This window comes from Indicator indicator, chromosome 11, assembly GCF_027791375.1.
Source record: "Indicator indicator isolate 239-I01 chromosome 11, UM_Iind_1.1, whole genome shotgun sequence".
Classification (NCBI taxonomy): domain Eukaryota; kingdom Metazoa; phylum Chordata; class Aves; order Piciformes; family Indicatoridae; genus Indicator; species Indicator indicator.
This window is the reverse complement of record NC_072020.1, coordinates 10,339,982-10,365,590: the sequence shown is the minus strand read 5'-3', so window position 1 is coordinate 10,365,590 and position 25,609 is coordinate 10,339,982. Positions and strand designations below refer to the sequence as shown.

Below are 25,609 nucleotides of genomic sequence, written 5' to 3'. Positions count from 1 at the left end.
GCAACTGACAAGAGCATTCATTGTTTAGGACTCAGTCATGTAGGAGCTAAATCTGGAAGAGGGAAAGCATAGCAGTTTTCAAAGTGGAGTGGGACTGGGTTTTCCCCCTTACATGAAACTGAGAGTTTGTCATTCTGATTACTATTATTACTGTTGAAAGTGGTCATTAACAATAATAAGAAGAAGAATCAGCATTTAATTTAAAACTGCAAGAGGAAAACTCTGCTTGGCTCTGGTGAGACCTCACCGGGAGTACTGTGTCCAGCTCTGGGACAACCAACATGACAGACATGGATCTGCTCCAGAGGGACAAAATGAGGATCTGAGGGCTGGAGCTCCTCTCCTATGAAGACAGGCTGAGAGAGATGTGGCTGTTCAGCCTGGATAGGAGAAGGATCCAGGAAGACCTTATGGCTACATTTCACTGTCTGAAGGGGACCTTCAGGAAGGCTGGGGAAGGACTGTTTAGAAGGGCTTGTAGTGATAGGACGAGGGGCAACAGTTTGAAACTGGAGCAGGTTAGATGTAGGTTGGACAGTAGGAGGAAGTTCTTTACAATGAGAGAGTGGTAAAATACTGGAACAGGTTGCCCAGGGATGTGTTTGAGGCCCTGTCCCTGGAATCATTCAAGATCAGACTTGATGTGGCCCTGAGCAGCCTGATCTAGTTGCAGTGTCTGGGCTGACTGCAGTGGGGTCAGACAAGATGACTGTTGAGGGTCCCTTCCCTCCCAATGCAATCTGTGAATCTGTGGAAAAAAAAAAAAGGAAGGGCAATTTGAACTAACAATGTTGAGTGATGTGTTCCAAATCCTGTCATCCATGTATCAAAAAGTACAGTTTGCAGGAGTAATGTCTTGTGCTGCTTATTTTTTAACTGCAAAATAAATGGATTCTTCTCAAAGCTTTAAAGAAGGGGTGATCATGCTGTCACAATTGATCACCTTTGTGTAATTTGGGAGGAGGGTACCTGTTCATTTGCAAGAGACCACTTCATAAATTCCCCCTCCCTGGAAGAGTTCTTGGCCAGGTTGAATGGGGCCTTGAGCAGTCTGGTCCAGTGGAAGGTGTCCCTGCCCATGGCAGGGGAGTTCAAACTAGATGATCATTTAAGGTCCCTTACAACCCAGACCATTCAGTTATTCTATGATAAAAGATAATTGTGTCATTACTTGTTCTTTTTGTAGTGGAGCTGGGACTGAATGAAGATGATGCCTTTGCAAAAGGACCTACACTAACTGTCTATAAAGAATCCTTTGAATCTCAGTTTCTTGCTGACACAGAGAGATTTTATACACGAGAAAGTACTGAATTCTTGCAACAGAACCCAGTCACAGAGTACATGAAGAAGGTGAGTTATTTAATAAGCTTTGTCATTATTTTCTGGATATGGGTGGTTTTTTTAGAGGTAAAGGAATTAAAAAACTCTTGGCTTTTATTATCAGTTTTTTAAAATGCTAATGATTTTACAGAGAAAATTAACTGGTTTTCCCGGTGGTGATTTGCTTCTGTATTAATCTGGTCTGGTATTTGTCTCCTTAGTGTGTTGATGGGATAAGATAGTTGGGGTTGTTCAGCCTGGAGAAGACTCAAGGGAGACCTTAGAACAGCCTTCTAGCATTTGAAGGAGACCTCCAGGAGAGCTGGAGAGGGACTTTTTGACAGAGGCATGGAGTGACAGGATGAGGGGTGATGGCTTCAAACTGAAAGAAGCTCAATTTAGATGAGACATGAGGTAGAAATTCTTCCTCATGAGGGTGTAGAGGCACTGGAACAGGTTGCACAGAGAAGCTGTGGAGGCTTCAAGCCCAGAAATGTTGAAAACCAGGTTGGATGGGGCCTTGAGCAACCTGGTTTCATAGGTGGCGTCCCTGTCCGTGGCATGGGGTTTGGAACTAAATGATCTTTAAGGTCCCTTCCAACCCAAACCATTCTATGATTCTGTTTCAGGAAGTACCATGAAAGCTTGAAACTTTGTATTAGGCAAACCAGAAGAGAATCTTAAAATAAATTCAGATTTTATTTGACTTCAAGACACCAAAATAGTTGTTCTAATTCTGATCTAGAAGTTTACTCTTCCTATACAATTGTGTGTCAGCACATTTATTGAAATCTCTTCCTGATCAAGCTGGCCAGGGAAATAGATTGTTAATTAGCTTTAATTCCCACAGAATATTGTAATGTAATGAACCCCAGACAATGTTTTTGATCAGATTTTTATATTCTTAGTCTCTGGTTTAGGGGATCAGGAAGAGCAATGTAAGAGCAGGCTGGATAAACACTGACTCTAGCCTGGTTGTTGGGTCAGTCTTACTAATGTGCAACAGACAGATCATCTTCTACCCTGGACAAGTGCTGCTTTATGTATCTTTCTCAGTACATTTCCTCACTTTCTGAATTGCTGCTTGGTTGTTGTTTTTTTTTTTTTTTTCCTTTTCAGTTCAATTGAAAAAAAAAAAAGGCAGAGAGTGAGCTTTTTGAGTATGCAATAAGCAGATACATGTCCCTCCCTGCAGGATCTTTGTGTTTATTTTTGGGAACTCTTTTGCCACAGAACACATCCTGTCTGAGTGCTGGAATTAAAGTTTGATTTACCCAAAACAAAACAAAAGAAGTCCTAGAAATTGCACAGTAAAATGAACCCTGCATTGAGGTAGTTGTCCAGCAAAGCTCAGATCTACCTGTGTTTGCTTCTCTCTTATTGAATTAATGATTTTTTTTTATTTTTGCTACTTCTCTTTCAATTGCTTGTCTTCAATCTTAAAATATATCTAAAACCAGAGTAAGGGAATTTCGGTCAGCTAATGACTGGGCTAATCCAGGCTTCCTTGGTGCAGGACAGTAAAAAGCTGTCTGAAGGTCATTGCTATTTCAAGAACTAGAGATTAGTGGCAAGTACAAAGAACTTAGTTTTTACTCTAAGCAGTCCTCAAGACTTCAGAAATCCACAGAAGGGCAACTCACTTTGCTTGAACCTGATGCCGAAGCTGAAAACACATCTAAAGGTAGCAGAAGGCAGGAGGAATCTTCATCAACAAAGGGTGTAGCCTTGAGTCTCTGCTCAAATTACTATACTAGAGATGTACGTGAGCTGGTTGGGCTATCTTGGCATCTCCTCATGGATAACATGGAGATACTGAAATCAAACTGAACAAGAAACTGGTTTTGTTACATACTTCCTGGGATCTAACTGGTGAAACTGGACAAGATGTGCATTAGACTATGCAGTAACTGTGACCATAACTCACAAATGGTACAGACTTAAGGAAAAAATCCAAACACACACACACCCCAAAACCCCCAAAAGAAACCTATTGGAGCACCTTCTTGCACACCAGTGTGTTGTATCCTGTAGAACAGTGAGTCCTGGCTAACTGGGGAGGTCCCAGAGGACTGGAGATTGCAGATGTGATGCCCACCTACGAAAAAGGGCTGGAAGGAGGATCTGGGGAACTACAGATCTGTCAGTCTGACCTTGGTGCCAGGGAAGATCATCCTCAGTGTCATTACACAACATAGGCAGGGCAGCCAGGGGATCAGGCCTACTCAGCGTGGGTTCATGAATTGACAGGTCCTTCTTCACAGACCTCATCTCCTTCTGTGACAGGGTGACTTGCTCAGGGGATGAGGGAAAGGCTGTGGATGTTGTTTACTTGGGCTTTAGTAAAGCCTTTGGCACTGTCTCCCACAGCACCCTCCTGAAGAAACTGGCTGCTTGAATGGGTGGACACTTCCCTGGGTGAAAAAATGCATGGGTGGCCAGGCCCAGAGAGTGGTGCTGGAGCCCTGGAGCAGGCTGCCCAGAGAGGATGTGGAGTCTCAGTCTCTGGAGACTTTCAAAACCTGCCTGAATGTGCTCCTGTGTGACCTGCCCTAAGTGACCCTGCTTTGGCAGGGGGGTTGGATTTCTGGAGGTTCCTTCCAGCCCCAGCCTTTCTGATATTCCATGATTTAAGGCCCCTGTGTGTACTTGCAGTGTCATTGTGCTGTTGTTGCTGGCCATGATACGACCTTTCATGTGTGCTCAGTATTCTAAAATACTAGGAGAGTGCACTAACTTAATTTCCTTCCCTTGGTGTGGTAATAATTTAAATAATTAGGATTGAGAAGGAGACCTGGGCACTTTATTCCTAACAATAAAGTGAATCTTCAAGGTTTTTGGAAACAAGCTGGAGGTCATTGTTACGTAAACAACTCCAGGTTTACATTTTGGTGTAAGCAGGGTTTCTTCAGTGGCATTTAGCATTCTGCTTTGCCAGAAAGACAGACATATGTAGCATTACATGTGCCAGATGAAATGCTGGTGTGATGTAAATGGTTGTAAATTATTGAAAAGCTGTTCTGTGTAAGAATGTAGATGAGAGCATTCACATTTTTGATGTCCAGATGGAGATGGGATTGCCCAGAGAGGTGGTTAAGGTCCCATCCCTGGAGGCATTCAAAGTCAAACTTACTGGGGTCCTGAGGAACCTGAACTAATTGGCAGTGCTTGTACTGACTGCAGTGGGGCTTGGACAAAGATCATCCTTGAGGGTCCCTTCCAACCCAGTGCATTCTGTGATTCCATGATAAATTTTTCACAGGCACACTGTGAAATTGGAGTTTTCTGCTTTTTACTTTTGTGGAGGTCTGAGATAGGTTCATGCTTGTCTTAAAACTACCTCTGTAGCTGGAGAGCTTGCTGGTGCTAAAACAGCCAGCCTCTCATGACAGCAGATTTCCATCTGTAAACTTTTTTCCCCCCATTGCTCAGAAGCAATGGGACAGCAATCTTGCTGTGATTCTCCTCTCCATTCCAACATTGTATAACGTTAACCATCGTCATAAACACTGGCTCCACAGCACATTAGTGAGAGTTTTGTTGTTGCTTTCTAGCTGACCTCACCAAATAGTCACCTGTTGCCTGCTGTTGGGTTTCTCTTGTGCCTTCCACACAGGTTTCATGCTTCTCTCTCTCTTCTGTAGGCTGAAGCTCGCCTGCTGGAGGAGCAGCGTAGAGTTCAGGTGTACCTCCACGAGAGCACACAAGATGAGCTAGCACGAAAATGTGAGCAGGTACTTATTGAAAAGCACCTGGAGATATTCCACACAGAGTTCCAGAATCTGCTGGATGCTGACAAAAATGAAGGTAAGGAGATTGAGACGTTGGGTTTAGGCTTAGAGCTCCTCCATGGTAGTTGGTGACTACTGGAAATCCTGGTGATACCTAGGCCTGGTTTGCTCAGAAATTAAATGGAGAGAGAAGATAGACACTGAACTGACAAGCAGCTTTTGATCGAAGTGAGATGGTTTAGGGTGCTGTCTCAAATCTATTCTTATCCCCAAAATAAAGGCAAAACAGCACCAACTTTGATTTCTCCATGCATGGCTGGAAGAACTTCCAAGAACTGCCCTTCCCACAGGAGCTGAAGCTCGCATGAGGGAGGTGTGAGACGAATGCCAGACCAGTAGTCTTACCATCTGTTTCAGTTTCATCCGTGATTCTGAGTCAGCAGGGAGAATTTGAAAGTCCAAGTTTTCCACAAGTGCATATAGGAAGTTAAAAGATGAGTAGAAGCAAATAAGGAGCTTCTAAATCAAAATATTTAAAATACACAAAACTGCCCAGCAGGGAAAGAACTGGATAAACAACTGGCTGAACATGAGCCAGCATGTGGCCAAGAAGGCCACCAGCATCCTGGTCTGGATGGGCAATAGTGTATCCAGCAGGAGTAGTGAAGTGATTGTACTCCTGGGCTCAGCACTGGTGAGGCTGTCCCAGATTGAGTACTGGGTTCAGTTTTGGGTCTCTCACTACAAAACAGACATTGAGATGCTGAAGCAGGTCCAGAGGAGGGCAACAAAGCTCATGAAGGATCTGGAGAACAGGTCTGGTGAGGAGCAGCTGAGGGAATTTGGCTTCTTCAGTTTGGAGTAAAGGAGGCTGAGGGGAGACCTCACTGCTCTCTACAATTCTCTGAAAGGATAGAACAAGGTGGGTCAACAAACGATAGAATGAAAGGAAATGGCCTCAAGTTGTACCAGGGGAGGTTTAGGTTGGATATTAGGAGAAACTTCATCCCTGAAAGGGTTCTCAAATACTGGGACAGGCTGCCCAGGGAGATGATTGAATTCCCATCCCTGGAGGTGTTTCCAAGAGGCAGGGGGTTTAGCACCAGCCTTGGTGGAGTTAGATACTGGTTGGACTCAATGATCTTAAAGGTCTTTTCCAACCAAAATGATTCTATGTATAATAACAGTCCTAATTTGTTGTAACACTTGAAAAGTTCATCTACTTGAGAGATTTTTAACTCCATTTTTAAACCATTTCATCTCTTTAAATTGCTGAATCCTAGAAATCAAAAGTAAATAGATTTCTGCATATCAGGCTGGGCTTTTTTGAGATTTATGCAGCATTGTGTAGGTAAATCAGATGTTAACTTGTTTTCTCTTTAACCAGTCTTAACTTTCAAGCTTACTGCAAAGACTTGCTATGCTGCTGTGGTGGGGCTTTTGTTTGTTTGCTTTGGGGTTATTGTTGGTTTTGTTTTGTTTTGCTTTTCTCCTCCTGTAGTGTTTTCTAGGTTGTTGCAGAGGCAGCTGCAGGTATGTTTTTGTTGGTGATGGATGTTAACTCCTATTGACAAGTGGCAAACAAGAAACTGGAGTTGTACCTGGTACAAATGGGAGATGTTGGCTTTTCTCTTGTGTTTTTTTCAGACTTGGGACGCATGTATAACCTTGTATCTCGAATCCAGGATGGCCTTGGAGAGCTGAAAAAGCTTTTGGAAACCCACATTCATAACCAGGGTCTAGCTGCAATTGAGAAGTGTGGAGAAGCTGCTCTAAATGCAAGTATCCCACCAAAATAAGGCTGTGTGTGGTTTTTGCCACTTTCACATGAGGGGGAACTCTTCCTGATACCATTTCCACTTTATTTGTTCCACTGTGTTTTCCCTCTCTCTGATTAAATTTTTGAGGCCCAGGCAGTCCTAATCTGGGGTTGATCATCATTTTAAAACAAGTCACACCCCTGTGTTACTGTGCATTGAGCTTTGGGGTTTGGGATTTGTTTCTTTGGGGTTTTGGTGTTGCTGCTGTTTGGCTGGTTGGTTTTCCCCTTGTGGGTTTGCTCTCTGTCAGGGTGTCATGCTGCTTGGAAGGATGGCTGTGCAAACAGAGTACCTTACACTTGCACAGGTCCACTCTTTCAAGAAGCATTATCTCCAGTGGCCTGTATTTTATTTCATTTTCAGCTTCTGACAGATTCACAGGATGCACTGGGTTGGAAGGGACCCTCAAAGGTCATCTTGTCCAACCCTGCTGCAGTCAGCAGGGACACCTCCAACTAGATCAGGTTGCCCAAGGGCCACATTGAGTCTGATCTTGAATGTCTCCAGGGATGGGGCCTCAAACACATCCCTGAGCAACCTGTTCCAGTATTTCAGCACTCTCACTGTGAAGAACTTCCTCCTTATGCCCAACCTAAATCTCCCCTGCTCCAGTTTCAAACCATTGCCCCTCATCCTATCACTACAAGCCCTTCTAAACAGTCCTTCCTCAGCCTTCCTCTAGGTCCTATTCAGATATTAAAATTCTGCTCTCAGGTCTTCCCAGAGCCTTCTGTTTTCAAGGCTGAACAGCCAGAATTCTCTCATGGGAGAGGTGCTCATAGGAAGTGGTGGCAGTGGCTGAGTAACTGCTTTTATTGTCTTGTTGTACTACATAGCGTAGCACACTGCACTCTGGTTGGTGTAAATGAAACCTTGTGCTAATTAAGTCAGTCCTGAACCCATGCCCTAAGCTAGTCTGGTTTTTATTTTACCTTTAAAATATTTCTAATGGTTCACTGATGTTGCCCATAAAAATTTACTAGCTTCATTGTAGAGGAAGTAGCAGAATGTTGATGGGTTCCCAAAGCAATCTCTTTTTTCTTGCAGGATCCAAAAATGTATGTACAGACAGTGTTGGATGTCCATAAGAAATACAATGCTTTAGTCATGTCTGCATTCAACAATGATGCTGGCTTTGTGGCTGCACTAGACAAGGTAAGTACATGTAGTGGCATAAGGTGAGCACTTTCCCCCCCCCCCCCCTCTACTCAGTGTTTTGTCTCTTAAAATTTCACTGTCTTTTGTGATTTACAGGCTTGTGGTCGATTTATAAACAATAATGCAGTGACAAAAATGGCTCAGTCATCCAGTAAATCCCCAGAGCTCCTGGCACGATACTGTGACTCTTTACTAAAGAAGAGGTATGTCCTCAAAGCCAAAGTTACTGATTCAGGTTGGCTTTTGCCTTTCAAAGGGTTTAGCACATGAAGTTTTATAGAAGTCTTCAGGAACAGAACTTAACCTTCCAAGAAAAATGGTTTGTACCACATTCTGAATGCAAAAAATTCAGTAGGCCCGTTCCTGAAGACTGTATGGAGGCTACTTTTCTTTCTTGTATGATAGAGTGGAGATAATAAAAGATCTTGGAAGCCAAGTTACATGTTTTCAATAAAACAGAAGGGGGGTTTTAGTTTGGTTTGGTTTTTTCCACAAAAATTTGAGGTATGTTGTAAAGAGGAGACATGCATTCTCTTTTTCTGTGAGATATCTTGCTTTCTTCCTGTTGTTTTCTATTATCTTCTTCCTCCTGGGCAGCAATTGAGGAGGACAAGAAGTGCTTTCTAACCTCTCATGGTTCATTGTTAGGGAAGGTCATAGAATGGTTTGGGATGGAAGAAACCTTAAAGATATCTTAATTCCAACCTAAGATGTATGGTTTCAAATGATTTGGCAGCTTGCATGTTGAGTTGGTGTTGGCATCAGTTCAGTTCTTACTGGACTGGTGTCAGTTTTGTCACTGGCAGCTTTTGTAGCTGGTTTAGGGGAGGAAACAACTCACCATCAAGCAACCCAAAACCAGAACTTGCTAACTTTTCCCTTCCCCATTCCCTCTTTCCTTCCACAAAGGATTTACTTTTCCTCTTCCACAGGGGAGACTCGGGGCAGGCCTGATGCACAAGCTTGTTACGGAGAAAACCTATGTGGTACCCTCTGAACTCTCATACAGTCAAGCTCTCTGAGCTGTACTGTCTAAGATAAGAAATCTGATAGCATTTAGCAGCAGAAGAAAAGGCAGGAAGAGAGACATTCATGTTCAAGCCCATAAATGCTGAGAAGTATCAGGCTAGCAGGAAATCCTGAGCAATTCATAGAACCATTTTGGTTGGAAAAGACCTTTAAGATCATTAAGTCCAACCATTATCTAACTCTACCAAGGCTGGTGGTCGTAGTCCAGAACTTCACCTTACTGTTCCAAAATACTTCAGAATTGCTTATATGTGGGGTAGTAAAGTGTTCATTTCATGACCCTGTTTTCTCTCTAAAGAGTCTTTGATAGCAGAGCTACTCAATCTTTGTCCCTTCTATTTATAAACTTCTCCCTATACATCCATATGTTGTTTTAATTCAGCAGGCTTAGGACTTGTTAAAAATACACTTCTTGAATTGCAGCTCAAAGAATCCAGAAGAAGCAGAATTGGAAGATACCCTCAATCAAGTGGTAAGTTGTCTATGAATACAGTTCTCTGTAAGCTTTGACAAGTTAGGAACATTCACAGAATCATAGAATGCCTTAGGTTGGAAGGGACCTCAGAGATCATTTACTCCAACAACCCTGCCATGGGCAGGGACATCTCTCTAACTAGACTTGGTTACCCAAGGCCTCATCCAGCCTGGCCTTAAACACCTCTGGGGAGGGGGCATCCACAACCACCCTGGGCAACCTATTCCAGAGTCTCACCACCCTGCTACTACTGAAGAACTTCTTCCTAAGATCCAGTCTAAACCTACTCTCCCTCAGCTTAAAACCATTTCCTTCTAGTCCTGTTGCCAAACACCCTTATGAAAAGTCCCTCTCCAGCCTTCCTGTAGGATCCCTTCAGGTATTGGAAGGCAGCTGTAAGGTTGCCCTGGGGTCTTCTCCAGGCTGAACAACCCCAGCTCCCTCAGCCTACCCTCAGAGCAGAGGTGCTCCAGCCCTTGAAACGTCTTTGTGGCCGTCCTCTGTGCTCAGTCCAAGAGCTCTCTGCCCTTACGATGGGGACACCAGAAATGGACACAGTGGGGTCTCAAAAGATCAGAGTAAAAGGGCAGCGTCACCTCTCTTAATCTGCTGAACACATTTCCTCTTGATGAAGCTCAGGACATGGTTTCAACTCACACAAGTCAGACAAGAACAAAACTTTTATTTGTTGGGGTTTTTTTATGGCATTTCTAATATTGTTTTTTCAGTAATAACCTTGCCCTCTCTGTGGCTGGGTAGTTGTATTTTTTTCTTTTTTTAATGGAAAAAAGCCTGTTGCAGCAGATGTGAAATGGCTACATGGAATTTATGCTTTCACTTCATTTTTCTGTACATATAGATATATATCACTTTGATAGTATATTTTAATTACATAGACACATGACATGTACACCTTACATATCAATATAGATGAGGAACATGCACTTCATGTGTTCAAGATAGTATCTGTATTTAAAACAAACCCATGCCACCACTCTCTGCTCCAAAGAAAAAAAAAAATTAAAAGCCCAGAACCTTGTTTCTTTAAAATCTAAGTTTAAATGAAGTAGCTACAGCTACCTCAAATAGTTTTGTTTTGTTTTGGGTTTTTTCCAAGAAAATTCATAGAATCTCAAATTGTTTTATGTTGGAAGGGACCTTAAAGAACATCTAGTTCCAACCCCCTGCCATAGGCAGGGATGCCTGCTAAACCAGGTTGCTCTAGGCCTCATCCAGCCTGGCTTACAACACTTCCAGGCTTGGAGCCTCTACAGGTACTCTCTGCATCCTGTTCCAGTGCCTCACCAGCCTCATGGGGAAGAACTTCCTCCTCATATGTCATCTCAATCCAGCTTCTTTCAGTTTGAAGCCATTACCCCTTGTCCTGTCACTTCATGCCTTTGTCAGAAGTCCCTCTCTAGGTCTCCTCTAGGCCCCTTCAAATACTCTAAGGCTGTTGTTAATTTCTCCTGGAGCTTTCTCTTCTCCAGGCTGAAAAACCCCAACTCTCTCAGCCTGTCTTCATAGCAGAAGTCCTCCAGCCCTCGGATCATCTTCATAGTCCTTCTCTAGACCTGTTCTAACCTATTCTTTGACCTGCTGCCCACATGGTTTTGATGCAGCCCAGGACATGGTTGCCTCCTGATCTCTCTGGATGACATCCCTTCCCTCCAACATGTCAACCACAGACCTTGGTGTCATCAGCAAACTTGCTGAGGGTGCTTCAATCCCAAGGTCCATGTTGCTGACAGGTGTTAAACAGCACTGGTCCCAGTACCAATGCCTGAGGGACACCACTTGTCACTGGTCTCCATTTGGACATTGAGCCATTGGTCACAGCTCTCTGAGTGCAGCCATCCAGCCAATTCCTTATTCACTGAGTGTTCCACCCACCACATCCCTGCCTTTCCAATTTAGGCATTTAAATACATTGGTCTCTAAGTTGTTTGGGACTTTTTTTTTTCCCCCCTTACAAATTGTCTGATCTTTTCCAGATGGTTGTCTTCAAGTACATCGAGGACAAAGACGTCTTTCAAAAATTCTACGCGAAAATGTTGGCCAAACGACTTGTGCATCAGAACAGTGCCAGTGATGATGCTGAGGCAAGCATGATCTCTAAACTAAAAGTGAGTATTCCATGACTGTCCCATCACCTACCATGTTGCAAGCCTTCAGCCAACCTTGGGTCAGCATTGGTGGGGCTTCTTTCAGGGGGGTGCTTCTTTTCATTTTGTGATCTTATGTCCAGTAGAAAAGCACAAAAGGTAGACCTTAACCCTTTCATTTAACCTCCCAGGAGCTTGTCTGTCTGAGGGAGTTAAGCTTCATTATTCTTATCCCAGTGAATGAAGTGGATGTAATTATCCTATGAGGACAGACTGAAAGAGTTGGGGCTGTTCAGTCTGGAGAAGAGAAGGCTCCGAGGTGACCTTCTTGTGGCCTTCCAGTATCTGAAGGGGGCTACAAGAAAGCTGGGAAGGGACCTTTTAGGATATCAGGTAGTGATAGGACTGGGGGGAATGGAATAAAGCTGGAAGTGGGGAGATTCAGGCTGGATGTGAGGAAGAAGTTCTTCCCCATGAGAGTGGTGAGAGCCTGGAATGGGTTGTCCAGGGAGGTGGTTGAGGCTCCATCCCTGGAGGTGTTTAAGGCCAGGCTGGATGAGGCTCTGGCCAGCCTGATGTAGTGTGAGGTGTCCCTGCCCATGGCAGGGGGGTTGGAACTGGATGAGCCTTGTGGTGCCTTCCAATCCAGACCGATTCTATGATTCTATGATCCAGTGGGGTGACTGCTGGAAAGTTGCTTGATTTCCTTAAGCCTTGTTCATTCAGGGTCAAGCAAAATATAATCTAATACTCCTTTGGTTTTCTCTTTCTTTGGGTATTTTGCTTCATTCTTAACCAAAATTTCCTTCGCTTTTTTTCTGACGACATGTCTCAGGGATCAACACTTTGACTAAGGGAAATATTGAACCTTTTCCATCACGTTTTAAAGAAATAAGCTCCCATACTTAGTTTTTGTTCAGTCTCCAGTGTCAAAAGCATGTCTTAATGACTTATCTGTGCTTTTAAAATACAGCAAGCTTGTGGTTTTGAGTATACCTCCAAGCTGCAGCGGATGTTCCAAGATATTGGTGTAAGCAAGGACTTGAATGAACAATTTAAGAAGCACCTGACCAACTCAGAACCCTTAGATTGTAAGTAATACCTTTACCTAAGCTGCTGTTGAGTAGTTGACTTCCTCTTCTACAGAACTGACTGAATGAAGGAAATGTCAAATTTAGACATCATGCCCCCAGCAGAAGTTGGTATTACTTTGACCAAGATAGCTAGCTAGGATTTTTAAATCAACCTTGTAGTTCTTGACTTTGTCTTCTAATAGCACTTCATATCCTCTGAGTAGCCTCCTCCTGATTTTGAACCTCATGTTTATCTCTGTAACTGTAATCATTTGAATTCTGTCTTTATTCCTTTTTTTGTGACTGAAAAGACAGTTTTCTTTAAACAGTTTAGACTTTGAGCACAACCTGCTGGAGTCACCATCCCTGGAAGTGTTTAAAAAAAGAAAAAAAAAGAGTAGATGTGGCACTTTGGGACATGGTCTCCAGTGGTCATGGAGGTGTGGGGTTGAAGGTTGGACTTGATGGTCTTAGAGGCCTTTTCCAACCTTAATGATTCCTTGGTTCAAGTTCATATTTATGTAGAACATGAAGTTAAAAAGGGATAGAATCGTAGAATTGTTTTGTTCGGAAAAAAAACTTCAAGATGATCAAGCCCAACCATAATGTAACAAATGTGCTGCTAAATCTGTGTTGTGTTGTTAGACATCCCCACCCCTTCTTTATAAAGAAATGTTGTTTACATTGAAGCATGTTGAAACAAACTCTTTAAAGAATTGTCAATTTGTGGGATTAGAGTTACACCTATCAATTGTCAGCCTTCATTTCTACTTAGTTTTGCTTTATTTTTAGAGGCCAGCCCAAAATACCTTACAAGTATAAACAAGAAATGCTTACTCCTGCAGTTGTGTGCTGTGGAGTGATGAGTTTGAGATACATGAAAAGGAACATTTCCATTTTTTTTACTTTTTAACTTGCATGTTAAAAGAGAAATTCCCTGTGGAGATAGAAACCAGACAATAACTTCTACAAACAAGAGAACATGGAGTGTCTGTCTCAGTCAATCTGAAGCCTTCCACATGCAGCAACATCTTGCATGAATTTGTTTGTTTTGTTGTCTGGGTGAAAAAAGTACAGATTGCTTCATGTTTTTTCATTGTGTTAGTTTGAGCAAAAGGCAGAACCTTTTCTTGTCGGTATTAGAACTGAGACTAAGTGTTTGGGGAGGGAGTGGCTGCATGGGGAATAATGCAGCTCAGCCTTTCCACCTCTCTTACAGTGGATTTCAGCATCCAGGTGCTGAGTTCTGGATCATGGCCGTTCCAGCAATCCTGCACGTTTGCTCTGCCATCTGAGGTGAGGAGCTTGCACTTGCTTCATCCCAACATAGAATGATCATGTGAGAAATTTGTTTTACAAGGCTGGTGTCTCCTCCTGTTCTGGTGTGTGTTGGGGAGGTCTGAAACGGTCTCTGGTGTTTGCCTCTTTGGCTGGAGGATGTTTGGAGCAAGATCAGGGAGTAAGGTAGCAGGAGGGAATTGTCTGAAATACAAAACTGTTTTCTTCTGTGGAAAGAGCCTGGATAATGGATCTTTCTTCAGAACATTCAAGGGTAGCTGAAACAAATCTTTGTCAGTGTATTTTTCTGTGTACACTTGTATTGAAGAAACATTTCTCTTGCTGTCACTTCAGCTCCATCCAGTAAAACCTTTAACTATTGTAATAACTCATTTTCTGTTGAGCGTTTAACCAGAATAGACAAGACATGAATACTTCACAGGAGAGTTAGGTTCTAACTGGTCTTACCTGGAGGAAGAAGGTGGTTAAAAGAAATTGCCTTTCTGTCCTTGCTTAATGAATAACTGCTCTGTCATAAAGTCACAGAATGGTTTGGGTTGGGAGGGACCTTAAAGATCATCTAGTTCCAACCCTCCTGCTGTGGGCAGGGACACCTGCCACTAGACCAGGTTACTCAAGGTCCTGTCTAACCTGGCCTTGAATACCTCCTGGGAGGGGCATCCACTAATTCTCTGAGCAACCTGTTCCAGTGTCTCAACACTGTCACTGTAAAGAATTTCTTGCTAACATCCAGTCCAAATCTCCCCTCTTCCAGCTTCAATCCATTCCCTCTTGTCCTATCACTGCAAGCCCTTGTAAAAAGTCCCTCCCCAGGTTTCTTGTAGGCCCTCTTCACCTATTTCATGACTAGTGGAAGGTGTCCCTGTTTATGGCAGGGAGGTTGGAACTAGATGATCTTTAAGGTGCCTTCCAAGCCAAATAGTTCTGTCACATCATCAAAGGAAGAATGGAACCTAAACAAGCATTTAGGTTTGTGCTGTCAATGACTCTTAAAAGAGAAGACAACTTGTAGCAAAGGGAAATTTTCACTTGGTCTGAAGAATTTGAATACTTTGTATTTCTGTTTGCCTTACTCAGACAAGTAAGGGTGATGAGATTTAATTCTTTCTGTCTTCCAGAGCATGGTAAATGAAGGTAAATAATAATCTCTGTTGTTGTTGCTTCCGTGCAGTTAGAGCGCAGCTATCAGAGATTTACTGCGTTTTATGCCAGTCGCCACAGTGGAAGAAAACTAACATGGTTGTACCAGCTGTCCAAAGGGGAACTGGTTACCAACTGCTTCAAAAACAGATACACCTTACAGGTGAGCTGGGCCTGGGGCCAGGAGACAGGCTGGCCTATGGTTGCATTCAGAGGATGAACGCCGTGTCTGTGTTGCAGTGGAGTTCATGGGAATACCTCTGCCCACACACTGCCTGGTTGTCATCCGTTACACAGTGAAATGGGCCTGTGGTGGTGGCAGGGACAGAGGGAGTGAGGCACCCTCAGCATGTTTGCCAACAGCACCAAGATGGGGCTCAGCTGACACGCTGGAGGGAAGGGATGGCCATCCAGAGGAACCTGGACAGGCTTGAGAGGTGGGCCCATGCCAGCCTCATGAAGTTTAACAAGGCCAAGTACAAGGTCCTGCACCTTGCGTGGGGCAATCCCAAGCACAAATCCTGGATGTGTGGAGAATGGATGGAGAGCAGTGCTGAGGGAGAAGGACTCGGTGATGCTGAATCATGAGAAGCTCAACATGAGACAGCAATGTGAGCCTGCAGCCCAGAGCCAACCGTGTCCTGGGCTGCATCAAAAGCAGTGTGGGCAGCAGGTGGAGGGAGAGGATTCTGTGCCTCTGCTCTGCTGAGACCTCACCTGTAGTCCTGTGTCCAGCTTTGGAGCCCCCAACATGAGAAGAATATGCAACTGTTAAGAATGGGTCCAGAGGAGGCCACAAAGATGATCAGAGGGCTGGAGAACCTCTGCTATGGAGATAGGCTGAGAGAGTTGGGGTTGTTCAGGCCTGGAGAAGAGAAGGCTCTGGGGAAAACTTAGAGCAGCCTTCCAGTACCTGAAGGGGGCTACAGGAGAGGTGGAGAGGGACTTCTGACCAAAGGTGTGGAGCGACAGGACTAGGGGTAATGGCTTCAAACTGGAAGAAGCTGGATTTAAGTGTGACATTAAGAAGAAATTCTTCCCCACGAGGGTGGTGAGGCACTGGAACAGGTTGCCCAGGGAATTTGTGGAGACTCCAAGCCTAGAGATGTTGAAAGGCAGGTTGGATGGAGTGTTGAGCAACCTGTTCTAGTAGCAAGCAAGTGTTCTAGGAGGTCTTGTAGGAGATTCCCGTGGCAGGGAGGTTGGAACTTTAAGGTGCAACCCAAAGCATTCTATGATTCTGTGACGTTATTTGTATGTCAGAACATTCATTAACATATTGAGGCTTCCTTCTCACTTTCCCTCCTAGAATAGATAGAGGGAAGCTCAGAACAGGGAGAAGAAACAAGATCATCTCAGGCTCTCTGAACTTGTCATCAGCAGATGTTAACCATCTGGTGACAGACAAGAATAAGCCACTGGTATCTGCCCAGATTATAAATGGGGTTCATTATTCTGCTGCAGTTGGGAGGATGATGTCAGTAGACTCTGTAGGTTTTAATGAAGATTAAATGGGTGAGGGTCAGGTGGTGACAGGAAAATATTTAAATTGCATTAGCAAGTAGAAAGCTAAGGCTTTGACACCGTAATAGATGACTTGATGAAGTGTCTTAAATGATCATCATCTCAGGGTTTATGTTTAGCTAACGCTGGAAGGTCAAGTTCTGGCTGTGTAAGGAGCATCAGATTTTTCTGTATTATGTCATGACCAGCACCAGCTGGGTACTCTCTGTTGCCCAAATACTCCAGTGTATGTGTTTAACTGGTGAATTTCAGGTTGTTCATGAACCTGTTCATTCTCACTGCCTTCTCCACTCCCCTCTCTTCCTTCTCTGTTTTGTTTTTCTTTTTGTGGTCCATTAGGCATCCACATTCCAGATGGCAATTTTGCTGCAGTACAACACAGAAGACGCCTACACCGTGCAGCAGCTGACAGACAGCACTCAAATCAAAATGGTACTGGCATGGCACATTTTACTACCACCTCCTTGTGAACAAGGCTGTTGGTCTTCAGGGCTCTTCATGCTCACATAAGACATTGGGATTAGACAATTGGATAGCCAGAGTTCATTCTGTCCTGAAGGACAGCTCTTGCTCAACTCGCTCTCCTGGTTTACTTTCCTGTCATTGAATATTAGGAGCAATTTCTGTACTGCAAGAGTGGTCAGGCTCTGGAACAGGCTGCCCAGGGACGTTGTGGAGTCACCATCCCTGGAGGTGTTCAAGAAACATGTGGCCATGGTGGTGTTAGGTTGATGGCTGGACTTGATGGTCTTAGAGGTCTTTTCCAACAGAAATAATTCTGTGATCCTAATCACAACTGTCTAGTCTTCTGATGAGTCTTAGTATATATATACACCTCTGAGCATGGCAAATGAGTTCTCTCATGTCCTGCTGACCTCTGGTAGGAAGTTTTCAGTGTTCCACTACATACATTTGGATGTTAAAAGACAAATTTGTAGGAAATCCAACATTTTGCCTAAATGGTTGATCCGTGGTGGTGCCATTTGTTACAGGTGTTTGTTTACATACATATATATGTGTGTGTATATATGTATCTGTGTATTTATATGTACATATATCTCTCTGTGTGTATATATACACACATATATATATATATATATGTACATCTGTATATATGTGTATGCAGGTAGAGGGGAAACCTTCACGCTATCTACAATTCCCTGAAAGGAGGTTGGAGCCAGGTGGGGATTGGTCTCTTCTCCCTAGTAACAAGTGATAGGAGGAGAGGAAGGGGCCTCAGGTTACACCAGGGGAGGTTTAGGTTGGATATTAGAAGAAACTTCTTGGCTGACAGAGTTCTCAGGAGCAGGTTTCCCAGGACAGTGGTTGAATCCCTGTCCCTGGGGGTGTTTCCAGGAGGCAGAGACGTGGTGCTAAGGGACATGGTTTAGCCCTGGACTTGGTAGAGTTAGATCACTGAGCAAGGGTAGGTGTAGAGTCTCGCATCTGGGAAGGAACATCCCCATGGAGCAGTGTAGGCTGGGGGCTGATCTGTTGGAGAGCAACTCTGGTATAAAGGACCTGGAAGTCCTGGTGGATAGCAGGATGACCGTGAGCAGCAATGTGCCCTTGTGGCCAAGAAGGCTGACGACATCCTAGCGTATTAGAAAGGGTGTGATTAGTAGGTTCTCCTCCCCCTCTATTCTGCCCTGGTGAGGCCACATCTGGAATATTGTGTACAGTTCTGGACCACTCACTTCAAGAAGGACCTCAGGGAACTGCTTGAAGGAGTCCAGCGCAGAGCCACAAAGATGATGAAGGGAGTGGAACATCTCCCTTCTGAGGAAAGGCTGAGGGAGCTGGCCTAACATCCAACAAGGTCTTTATTCCATTTTGTCAACTCTATTTTTACTGCCCTTTTATTTTTAGCTCTCTGTTTTTGCAGTGTTCTGCACTTATTAGTCCTTAGTCTTAAATAATGAATGTATTTTTGTTGAGGTGTTTGGAGCTGGAGAAAGGTGCTGTCTGCCTGTGCTGATCATGTTTTCTATACTTGTAGGATATCTTGGCACAAGTTCTTCAGATCCTGCTGAAATCAAAATTGCTTGTGAGTACTCTTTTGTTGTTGTTTTTTATTATGGCCTGCTTCACCCTCAGCAAAAGGTGTCAGTTAATATTTATTTTTGTCTGTTTCTTGCAGGTTTTGGAAGATGAAAATGCAAACGTTGATGAGGTGGAGTTAAAACCAGATACCTTAATAAAACTGTATCTGGGTTATAAAAAGTAAGGAGACCCTTCAGCAGCATACATCACTTGTGTCTGAGGGGTAGCAGCCTCCTCCTCTGCTCTCAGAAGCTGGGTAAAATCTACTCTATCTGGTGTGAAAGCTCCAGGGTTTCAGTGCCAGTTCAAGCGTAGATCCGACGTGTCTCAGCTAAAGGAGTGGGTTGGTTACTGGTCAGCTCTCTGACTTTGTCATGAAGTCTGTCAAGGCCTAGACATACTTTTCTGTGTCCTTTTGTTCCTTGGTTCTTGTTTTGTTCTTTTATAGTTTATTTCTGGTAAGCAATTGTGCTGGCCTTGAGTGAGGTGTGTGACTTGCACCTTTTATAAGGCTACAGGAGTGCAGAGTGGCCATCAAAAGTCAAAGCTTTAAATGTTCATCCACTGGAGACAAGGTGGAGAAGATCAGCAGGCTCACTTTAGCACTTCAGAGTGTGTGGGGATTGCAGAAGTTAATCAGCATGATTTTCAGTAGCTTTATTGTCTACTTTAGCCAGCACTGCTTTCAGCACTAGTGTGTTTCAAGTCGTGGTGACTCTTTATCAAGCTTACCAGAGCATGGACATAAACACAGATAAATCCAGTGAGGAGTTCAGTGCTTCCTGAAGATAACATCTCAAGAAATATTTAAAAACCTTTCCCTGTACCTCACTCTTTACCTGCTTTCTCCCCTCCTTGACCAATAATTAGAGGTTTGAGAATTCATGGTTGGTGAGGTTAATGTGGGGGTGGAAAGAGCTCAGTGTCACTGCACTGTGTGGCTTGATACATCCCAATTTGTAACACACAGAACTGAGGAAAAAAATAACAGATCCCCTCTCCACTGCAGCATTTCCCAGTGGGGCCAGCAGGCTGGGCACCCAGTGCAGAGGTGACACAGCACCTGGTCTTGAGAGCACTCACCTATACTAGTTGTGGATGGCTGTGGTGGGGTGGCATTTACTCTGGCCTTGGGTTTAGTTTGCTGTTTGCAGGGGGGCAGGGGAAGGTTTGTTGGTTGTTTTCTTTTTTAAGCAGGCTCATTGCTTTATTAATAAACAATTGATTAAAAATAACTTCTGTTCCTCTTTACAGCAAAAAATTAAGGGTAAACATCAATGTGCCAATGAAGACTGAACAGAAGCAGGAGCAGGAAACTACACATAAAAATATAGAGGAAGATAGGAAACTACTGATCCAGGTGACTTGTCTAGCAGAACGCTGCTGGGCTATCAACTTAGACCTGCAGCTTTGTGACCCTTCAATGTGACCCTTCCCTGGGGTTGTCTTAATTTCTATCAAAAGCCAACATGCCATTGCAGCATGCTCTGGGGGAGCTAAAATGTGTCTACAGCGTTCTTAAAGGTGTTTGGACTCTGAAGCAGGACAGGGAGGAAGGCGTGTTAGGATGTGGAGTTGTGGAGGCTCCGAGCCTGGAGAAGTGTTCAAGGCCAGGTTGGATGGGGCCTGAAGCAACCTGTTCTAGTGGAAGATGTCCCTACCTATGGCAGGGGGTTGGAATTAGATGCTCTTTAACCGTTCTGTGAGTCTGTGGCACTGTTCATCCTGTTCTAACATCATGCAGATGGCCGTTTGCCTTTCATGGATGCACAACTCAGCAGTTCCTGAGTGAAGACTGGGTAGCATGAAATCAGCAGTGCTTACACAGAATCACAGACTAGGGTTAAAAGGAACTCTGGAGATCATCTAGCTCTAGCCCTCTGCCATGGGCAGGGTCACCTGCAGAAAGCTGCCCAGGATCCGCAATGTCCTGGCGAGTTTGGAATCTCTCCAGAGAAGGAGACTCCACTACTGCTCTGGGCAGCCTGCTCCAGGGCTCCAGCAGCCTCACACCAAAGAAGTGTTTTCTTGTGCTTAGGTGAAACTTTCTGGGTTCTGCCCCATGTCCTATCACTGGACAATGCTGAGAAGAGTCTGGCCCCATCCTCTTGCCCCAACCCTTTAGCTCTTGCTGAGCATTGATCAGATCCCCTCTCAGGCTGCTCTTCTCCAGGCTAAACAGCCCCTGGGCTCTCAGCCTTTCCTCCTCACAGAGACTCCAGGGCCCTCAGCATCTTTGTGGTCTCTCCATGACTGTCTCCAATAGTTCCCTGTCCCTTTTGAACTGGGGAGCCCAGAACTGGACACAATACATCAGACGTAGTGTCACTCACGGCAGAGTAGCATGGGAGGAGAACCTCCCTCAGCTGTTGGTCACAGTCTTCTGTATGCATCCCAGGCTTTCCTGTCAGCTTTAGAATTTTATTACCAAGTCTTTTAGTGATGTCATTTCAAATCTACTTGAGAAGCAAAGGAGCAGGGAAGGAAATTCAAATGTTCTACCAGGAGAGCATGGCAGTACTGCTGCTACATAGAACTGGAGCTCTGAGAGCTGTGCAGTAGTTGCCATTTGTAGGCAGGCTTCTGCCCACCTGCTTCTCAGGTCTGCTGCAGTGATGCTTTTGCACCAGCAGACCTCATCTGCCAGGGCAATAAAATGGCTTTATCCAGAAGGACAAGGAGTCAGCTCCTAAGGCACACCTCTCTGGCTTTGCTGTGCAGGCTGCTATTGTGAGAATCATGAAAATGAGGAAGGTTCTAAAACACCAGCAACTGCTCGGAGAAGTGCTAACACAGCTGTCCTCAAGGTTCAAGCCACGAGTTCCAGTCATTAAGGTATGTGTGAGCCACATCTCTGAACCCATGTTGCAGAAGGTGAGAGACAAAAAACACACTTCTGAATTCAAAAGGGAAGCTGAGGAGGTGGGATGGGTAAGGAGGGCTCGTAAATAACTAAGAAATACTTTAATCACCGATACTGCTGTAGAGTAATATGCATGTTTCATAGTGTTGGCAGTGTGCCAGCTCACAGCAGCCTCTGCTCAGGCTCCCCTCTTGTTCCTTGTTTTCCAGCTGTGGGAGTACCACTGCTTGTGAGCTGCCTCCCTCACTAGAACAGTTTCCTCCTCCCTCCTAGAAGAGCAGTGTTGGGATGGGGGGCATTGTACAGAACTCATCACTTCTAAGTGGTCTTATTGGTGACTTTTACATTCACTGGGCAGTGGAGAGCAACTGCATAGAACTGGCACCAGTGATGGAAGTGATGCTCCCAGTCAAATTGTGAAGCAGGCAGCCAGTTACTGTCATTAGTAACCTTACAGTAAGCAGCTTGGTTTAGTTCTTTATTGGACTACTATGGAGTTGCTCAGCATACTGGTGAGCAGTTGATCTCCCAGTCTCTGCCCTACAATGGCATCAAGTATGGTGCAGTTTGGTGGGGTATCATAGAATGTTAGGAGCTGGAAGGGACCTCTGGAAATCATCTAGTCCAACCCCCCCATCAGAGCAGGATCATCTAGGACAGGTCACACAGGAACACATCCAGGTGGATGTGGTCAGAAACGGGGGAGCAAACTGCGATGGTCTGTGCCCCTCACCTGATCCCATCCTCTACCTGCCCTGGATCTTGGGTGGCCAAAATCCTCCCAGATCACTGGCAGCCCTCGGGGGGGCTTTTGTGCCAGCATCCTCCCACTCACCTGTGTTTGTCCCACAGAAGTGCATCGACATTCTGATCGAGAAGGAGTACTTGGAGCGCGTGGATGGGGAGAAGGACACCTACAGTTACCTGGCTTAACGTTTTCCTTAGCAATGACTTGACTGTGTGACACCCAGCGACTAGGTATGTGACGGGAAGAACCAACGCAGCCGAACTTCATAGCAGCCACCTGCTGCCATTTGGACCTCCCTTTTTACTGACTGAGACCAGGACTCCCATCAGCCAGTCTCAGGCTTACATCAGAACTGCTCAGGATTGATACATTTCAAGTATGTAAATACGGACACCGATGCCATTTAACCTAATTTAAGAAGAGAGAGGAACCAAACCCTTCTCCTCCCAGGGTTGCATGCTACTGCATCTAAATCAATACATTGGCTATAGCTGAAATGTTTGGCAGCACTTGGAGAGCGAGTCTGAATGGAGCCATGTGTACTCTGCTATGAAAACCCATTTGTATAGTGTGTTTCATTTTTTAATGTGTGATAAATAAAGGAATTAAAAAGGTTTCTGTACAAGTCGCTTCTGGTTTTATCGTTTTAAGTTTCACGACTTTAACCTTTCTAAATGTAAATAAAAAGGTATAATGGTTATGAGAGCCAAAGAAACTCGTTTTGCTTTGCCTCTTTCTCCCTGGCTCCAGCAGGCTGAAGAAATCATCACCTGGACAGTGAGTGAGCATCACCACGGTGAGTGCAGGTTACTGCTTTGGCTGGAGGCAGTGGCTGTGCTCTGAGCAGAAATCCAGGATGATTGCACCAGAGACACACTGGAAAATACTTGGAATAGATCTGGCAGTGTTTGGTCAGCTGAAACTGGAGCTGGTTTTAATGGTGCACTATAAAATTCATCACCTTTACTTAAGGGCTGCCCTGACTAACTTGGGCTTGGGTTGCCCTTTTCTTTGATTGGAAGAGAAAATTGAGTGTGTTCCTAAAGATGAGCTCCCATGGAATGTGACCTGTGATGGGAATTAAAGCTCTTGAGTGTTGCTATGTCTATAGTGCTTGACGTCTATAGTGCTTGACCAGGTTTGGTTCTGTTCTCAGGGTCTTTGGTGTTCATTACACATGTGAAATGAGCCTTGGCTTTCCACACTAGAAGGGCTGTCCTTATCTCACCCTGTTAAATACTCTGTTCTTGATGGTGGGAAGAACCCAACCCCCTTTTTTCCCCTTAGAATTCATGATATGTTCAGTGTTTGTTCTGGCATGAAGAAAGGGAGCCAGGTTTCATGTTGATACTGCTGCTCTCTGAGGAAAACTGTTTTGTTGTTGTTGATTGGTTGGGGGTTTTGGGGTTTGTTTTTTTTGTTTGTTTGTTTGTTTGTTTTTTTGTGGTTATACTTGAGCTTTGACTTACACAAAGGTCTGGGTTTAACTCCATGAAGACTGATGGAGTGGTGTTAGCTATGATCCCAGCTGGATTGGAAAAGAGGGGAAAAGTCTCAGCCCCACTTGAGCTTCTATGTGCACTGTGCTGGAAGAACTTTAACTGCAGTAAAGGCTGCTGCTCAGCTTTCAAACTGCTTCTGAAGTTTAGCAGAATGGAGCCTGTGGCGAGGTGCTGGTTTGTGTGTTGTATTTGTAAACCCTTCATGGAGGATGCAAGGGATGGGGTAAGAAGCAGGCTGAATGTTCACATGCAGAAGGGGCCTCTCAAAGCCTTAACCCAGTGCTGTTGCTTTCTGTACTGTCTCTTCTAAACCCCTGGAGGGAGGTCCAGCTTCAGACCAGTGCCACTACTCAAGTTTTGACTTTTGGACTCTGAGCAAGATGAGTGGTATGAAGGGGGTTGCAGAGCTCACCCTCAGCTGGCAAATTTTGTAGTGAGGAACAGTAACTGGCAGTAATAAGCACAGTGGTGATTGCTTACAGAGAGAAGATGCAGGAGAGAAACGTTTCTGTAATCGGCGTGTTGTCCTCGGGCAGTTTATTGCTTTAGAGAAGCTGCCATTGAAGGTTCCAGTTCATTGGGCTACCAGTGCTGGCTGCTTGAGAAAATTATTCAAATCCTGTCCAATCCCTTTAGATACTAAAGGGCAGGGGGCAAGAGGATAGGGCCCAGTGGCAGGACAAGGGGCAGTGGTCACAACCTGGAACCCAGGAGGTTCCACCTCAACATGAGGAAGAACTTCTTTGCTGTGAGGATGCTGGAGCCCTGGAGCAGGCTGCCCAGAGAGGTTGTGGAGCCTCCTTCTCAGGAGAGATTCCAAACCCACCTGGGCACTGTGATCCTGGGCAACCTGCTGTGGATGACCCTGCTTTAGCAGGTGGGGGATGTTGGACTGGATGATCTCCAGAGGTCTCTTCCACCCCCCACCATGTTGGAATTTTGTCCTTGTCTGTCTTATTTCCACACTGAGTGAACAGTGAAGAGATCTTTGGCTCCTGAAGCTAACGGGCAGCTAGAAGCAAATCTTAGAGATTTGCAGAATGGTTTAGGTTGGAAGGGACCTTAAAGATCATCTAGTTCCAACACCCTCTGCCATGGGCAGGGACACCTTCCACTAGACCAGGTTGCTCAAGCCTCATCCAACCTGGCCTTGAACACTTCCTGGCGTGGTGCCTCATACCACAGCTGTCCTGACAGTCAGGTTTGTGCCAGAAATTGCAGCTGTTCTGGGTTTTTTTTGAGGGGAGACCCTCTTCCCCTCCCATTGAATGCTAATGGACAGAAATACAAGTTCAGTGCAGTTGATGCAGACATGAGTTTGGGTGCAGAGATTCTAAACTGCAGCCACTGCTTTAGTGAGGGTGCCTGTGGCCTCATGCCAAGGGTTTATTAGGAAAACTTTCTTCCCTGCAAAAGTTGTTAGGCACTGGAGCAGGCTGCCCAGGGGAGGTGGCAGAGTCACCATCCCTGGAGGTGTTCAAGAAACCTGTGGGCATGGCACATGGGGACATGGCTTAATGGCCATGGTGGTGGTGGGTGACAGTTGGACTGTATGATCTCAGAGGGCTTGTCCAGCCTCAACAGTTCTATGGTTCTATGATTCATGAGAGCTGCAAGACCAAGAGTTTTACTCTTTACTTTATGCTTGAGGTTTCCTACCCTGTTTACACCTTCACATGAATCTTAGATGTGACCTGAACCAAGGGAAGGGGATGAGTGTGGAGTTGCTTCCTCCAGTGGGTGACACAAACCCCCAGCTTGCTCACAGTATAAATGAAG

At 44.8% G+C, this 25,609-nt stretch overlaps 1 protein-coding gene across 1 annotated transcript in view; it reads left to right on the top strand.

Moving 5' to 3' along the window:
- CUL1 (cullin 1) overlaps positions 1-22,916 on the top strand; it is a 31,954-nt gene extending 9,038 nt beyond the window's left edge. The window contains exons 6-21 of the mRNA XM_054384714.1: positions 1,187-1,350; positions 4,965-5,127; positions 6,699-6,829; positions 7,919-8,026; positions 8,126-8,232; positions 9,482-9,530; positions 11,528-11,659; positions 12,612-12,729; positions 13,931-14,007; positions 15,182-15,313; positions 17,014-17,106; positions 18,674-18,721; positions 18,815-18,897; positions 19,972-20,077; positions 21,439-21,552; positions 22,433-22,916. Coding sequence (XP_054240689.1) covers positions 1,187-1,350; positions 4,965-5,127; positions 6,699-6,829; positions 7,919-8,026; positions 8,126-8,232; positions 9,482-9,530; positions 11,528-11,659; positions 12,612-12,729; positions 13,931-14,007; positions 15,182-15,313; positions 17,014-17,106; positions 18,674-18,721; positions 18,815-18,897; positions 19,972-20,077; positions 21,439-21,552; positions 22,433-22,513 — 1,706 coding nt within the window. The 3' untranslated portion in view covers positions 22,514-22,916. The remainder of the gene's footprint in view (positions 1-1,186; positions 1,351-4,964; positions 5,128-6,698; positions 6,830-7,918; positions 8,027-8,125; positions 8,233-9,481; positions 9,531-11,527; positions 11,660-12,611; positions 12,730-13,930; positions 14,008-15,181; positions 15,314-17,013; positions 17,107-18,673; positions 18,722-18,814; positions 18,898-19,971; positions 20,078-21,438; positions 21,553-22,432) is intronic.
- Positions 22,917-25,609: the final 2,693 nt, after the last annotated feature.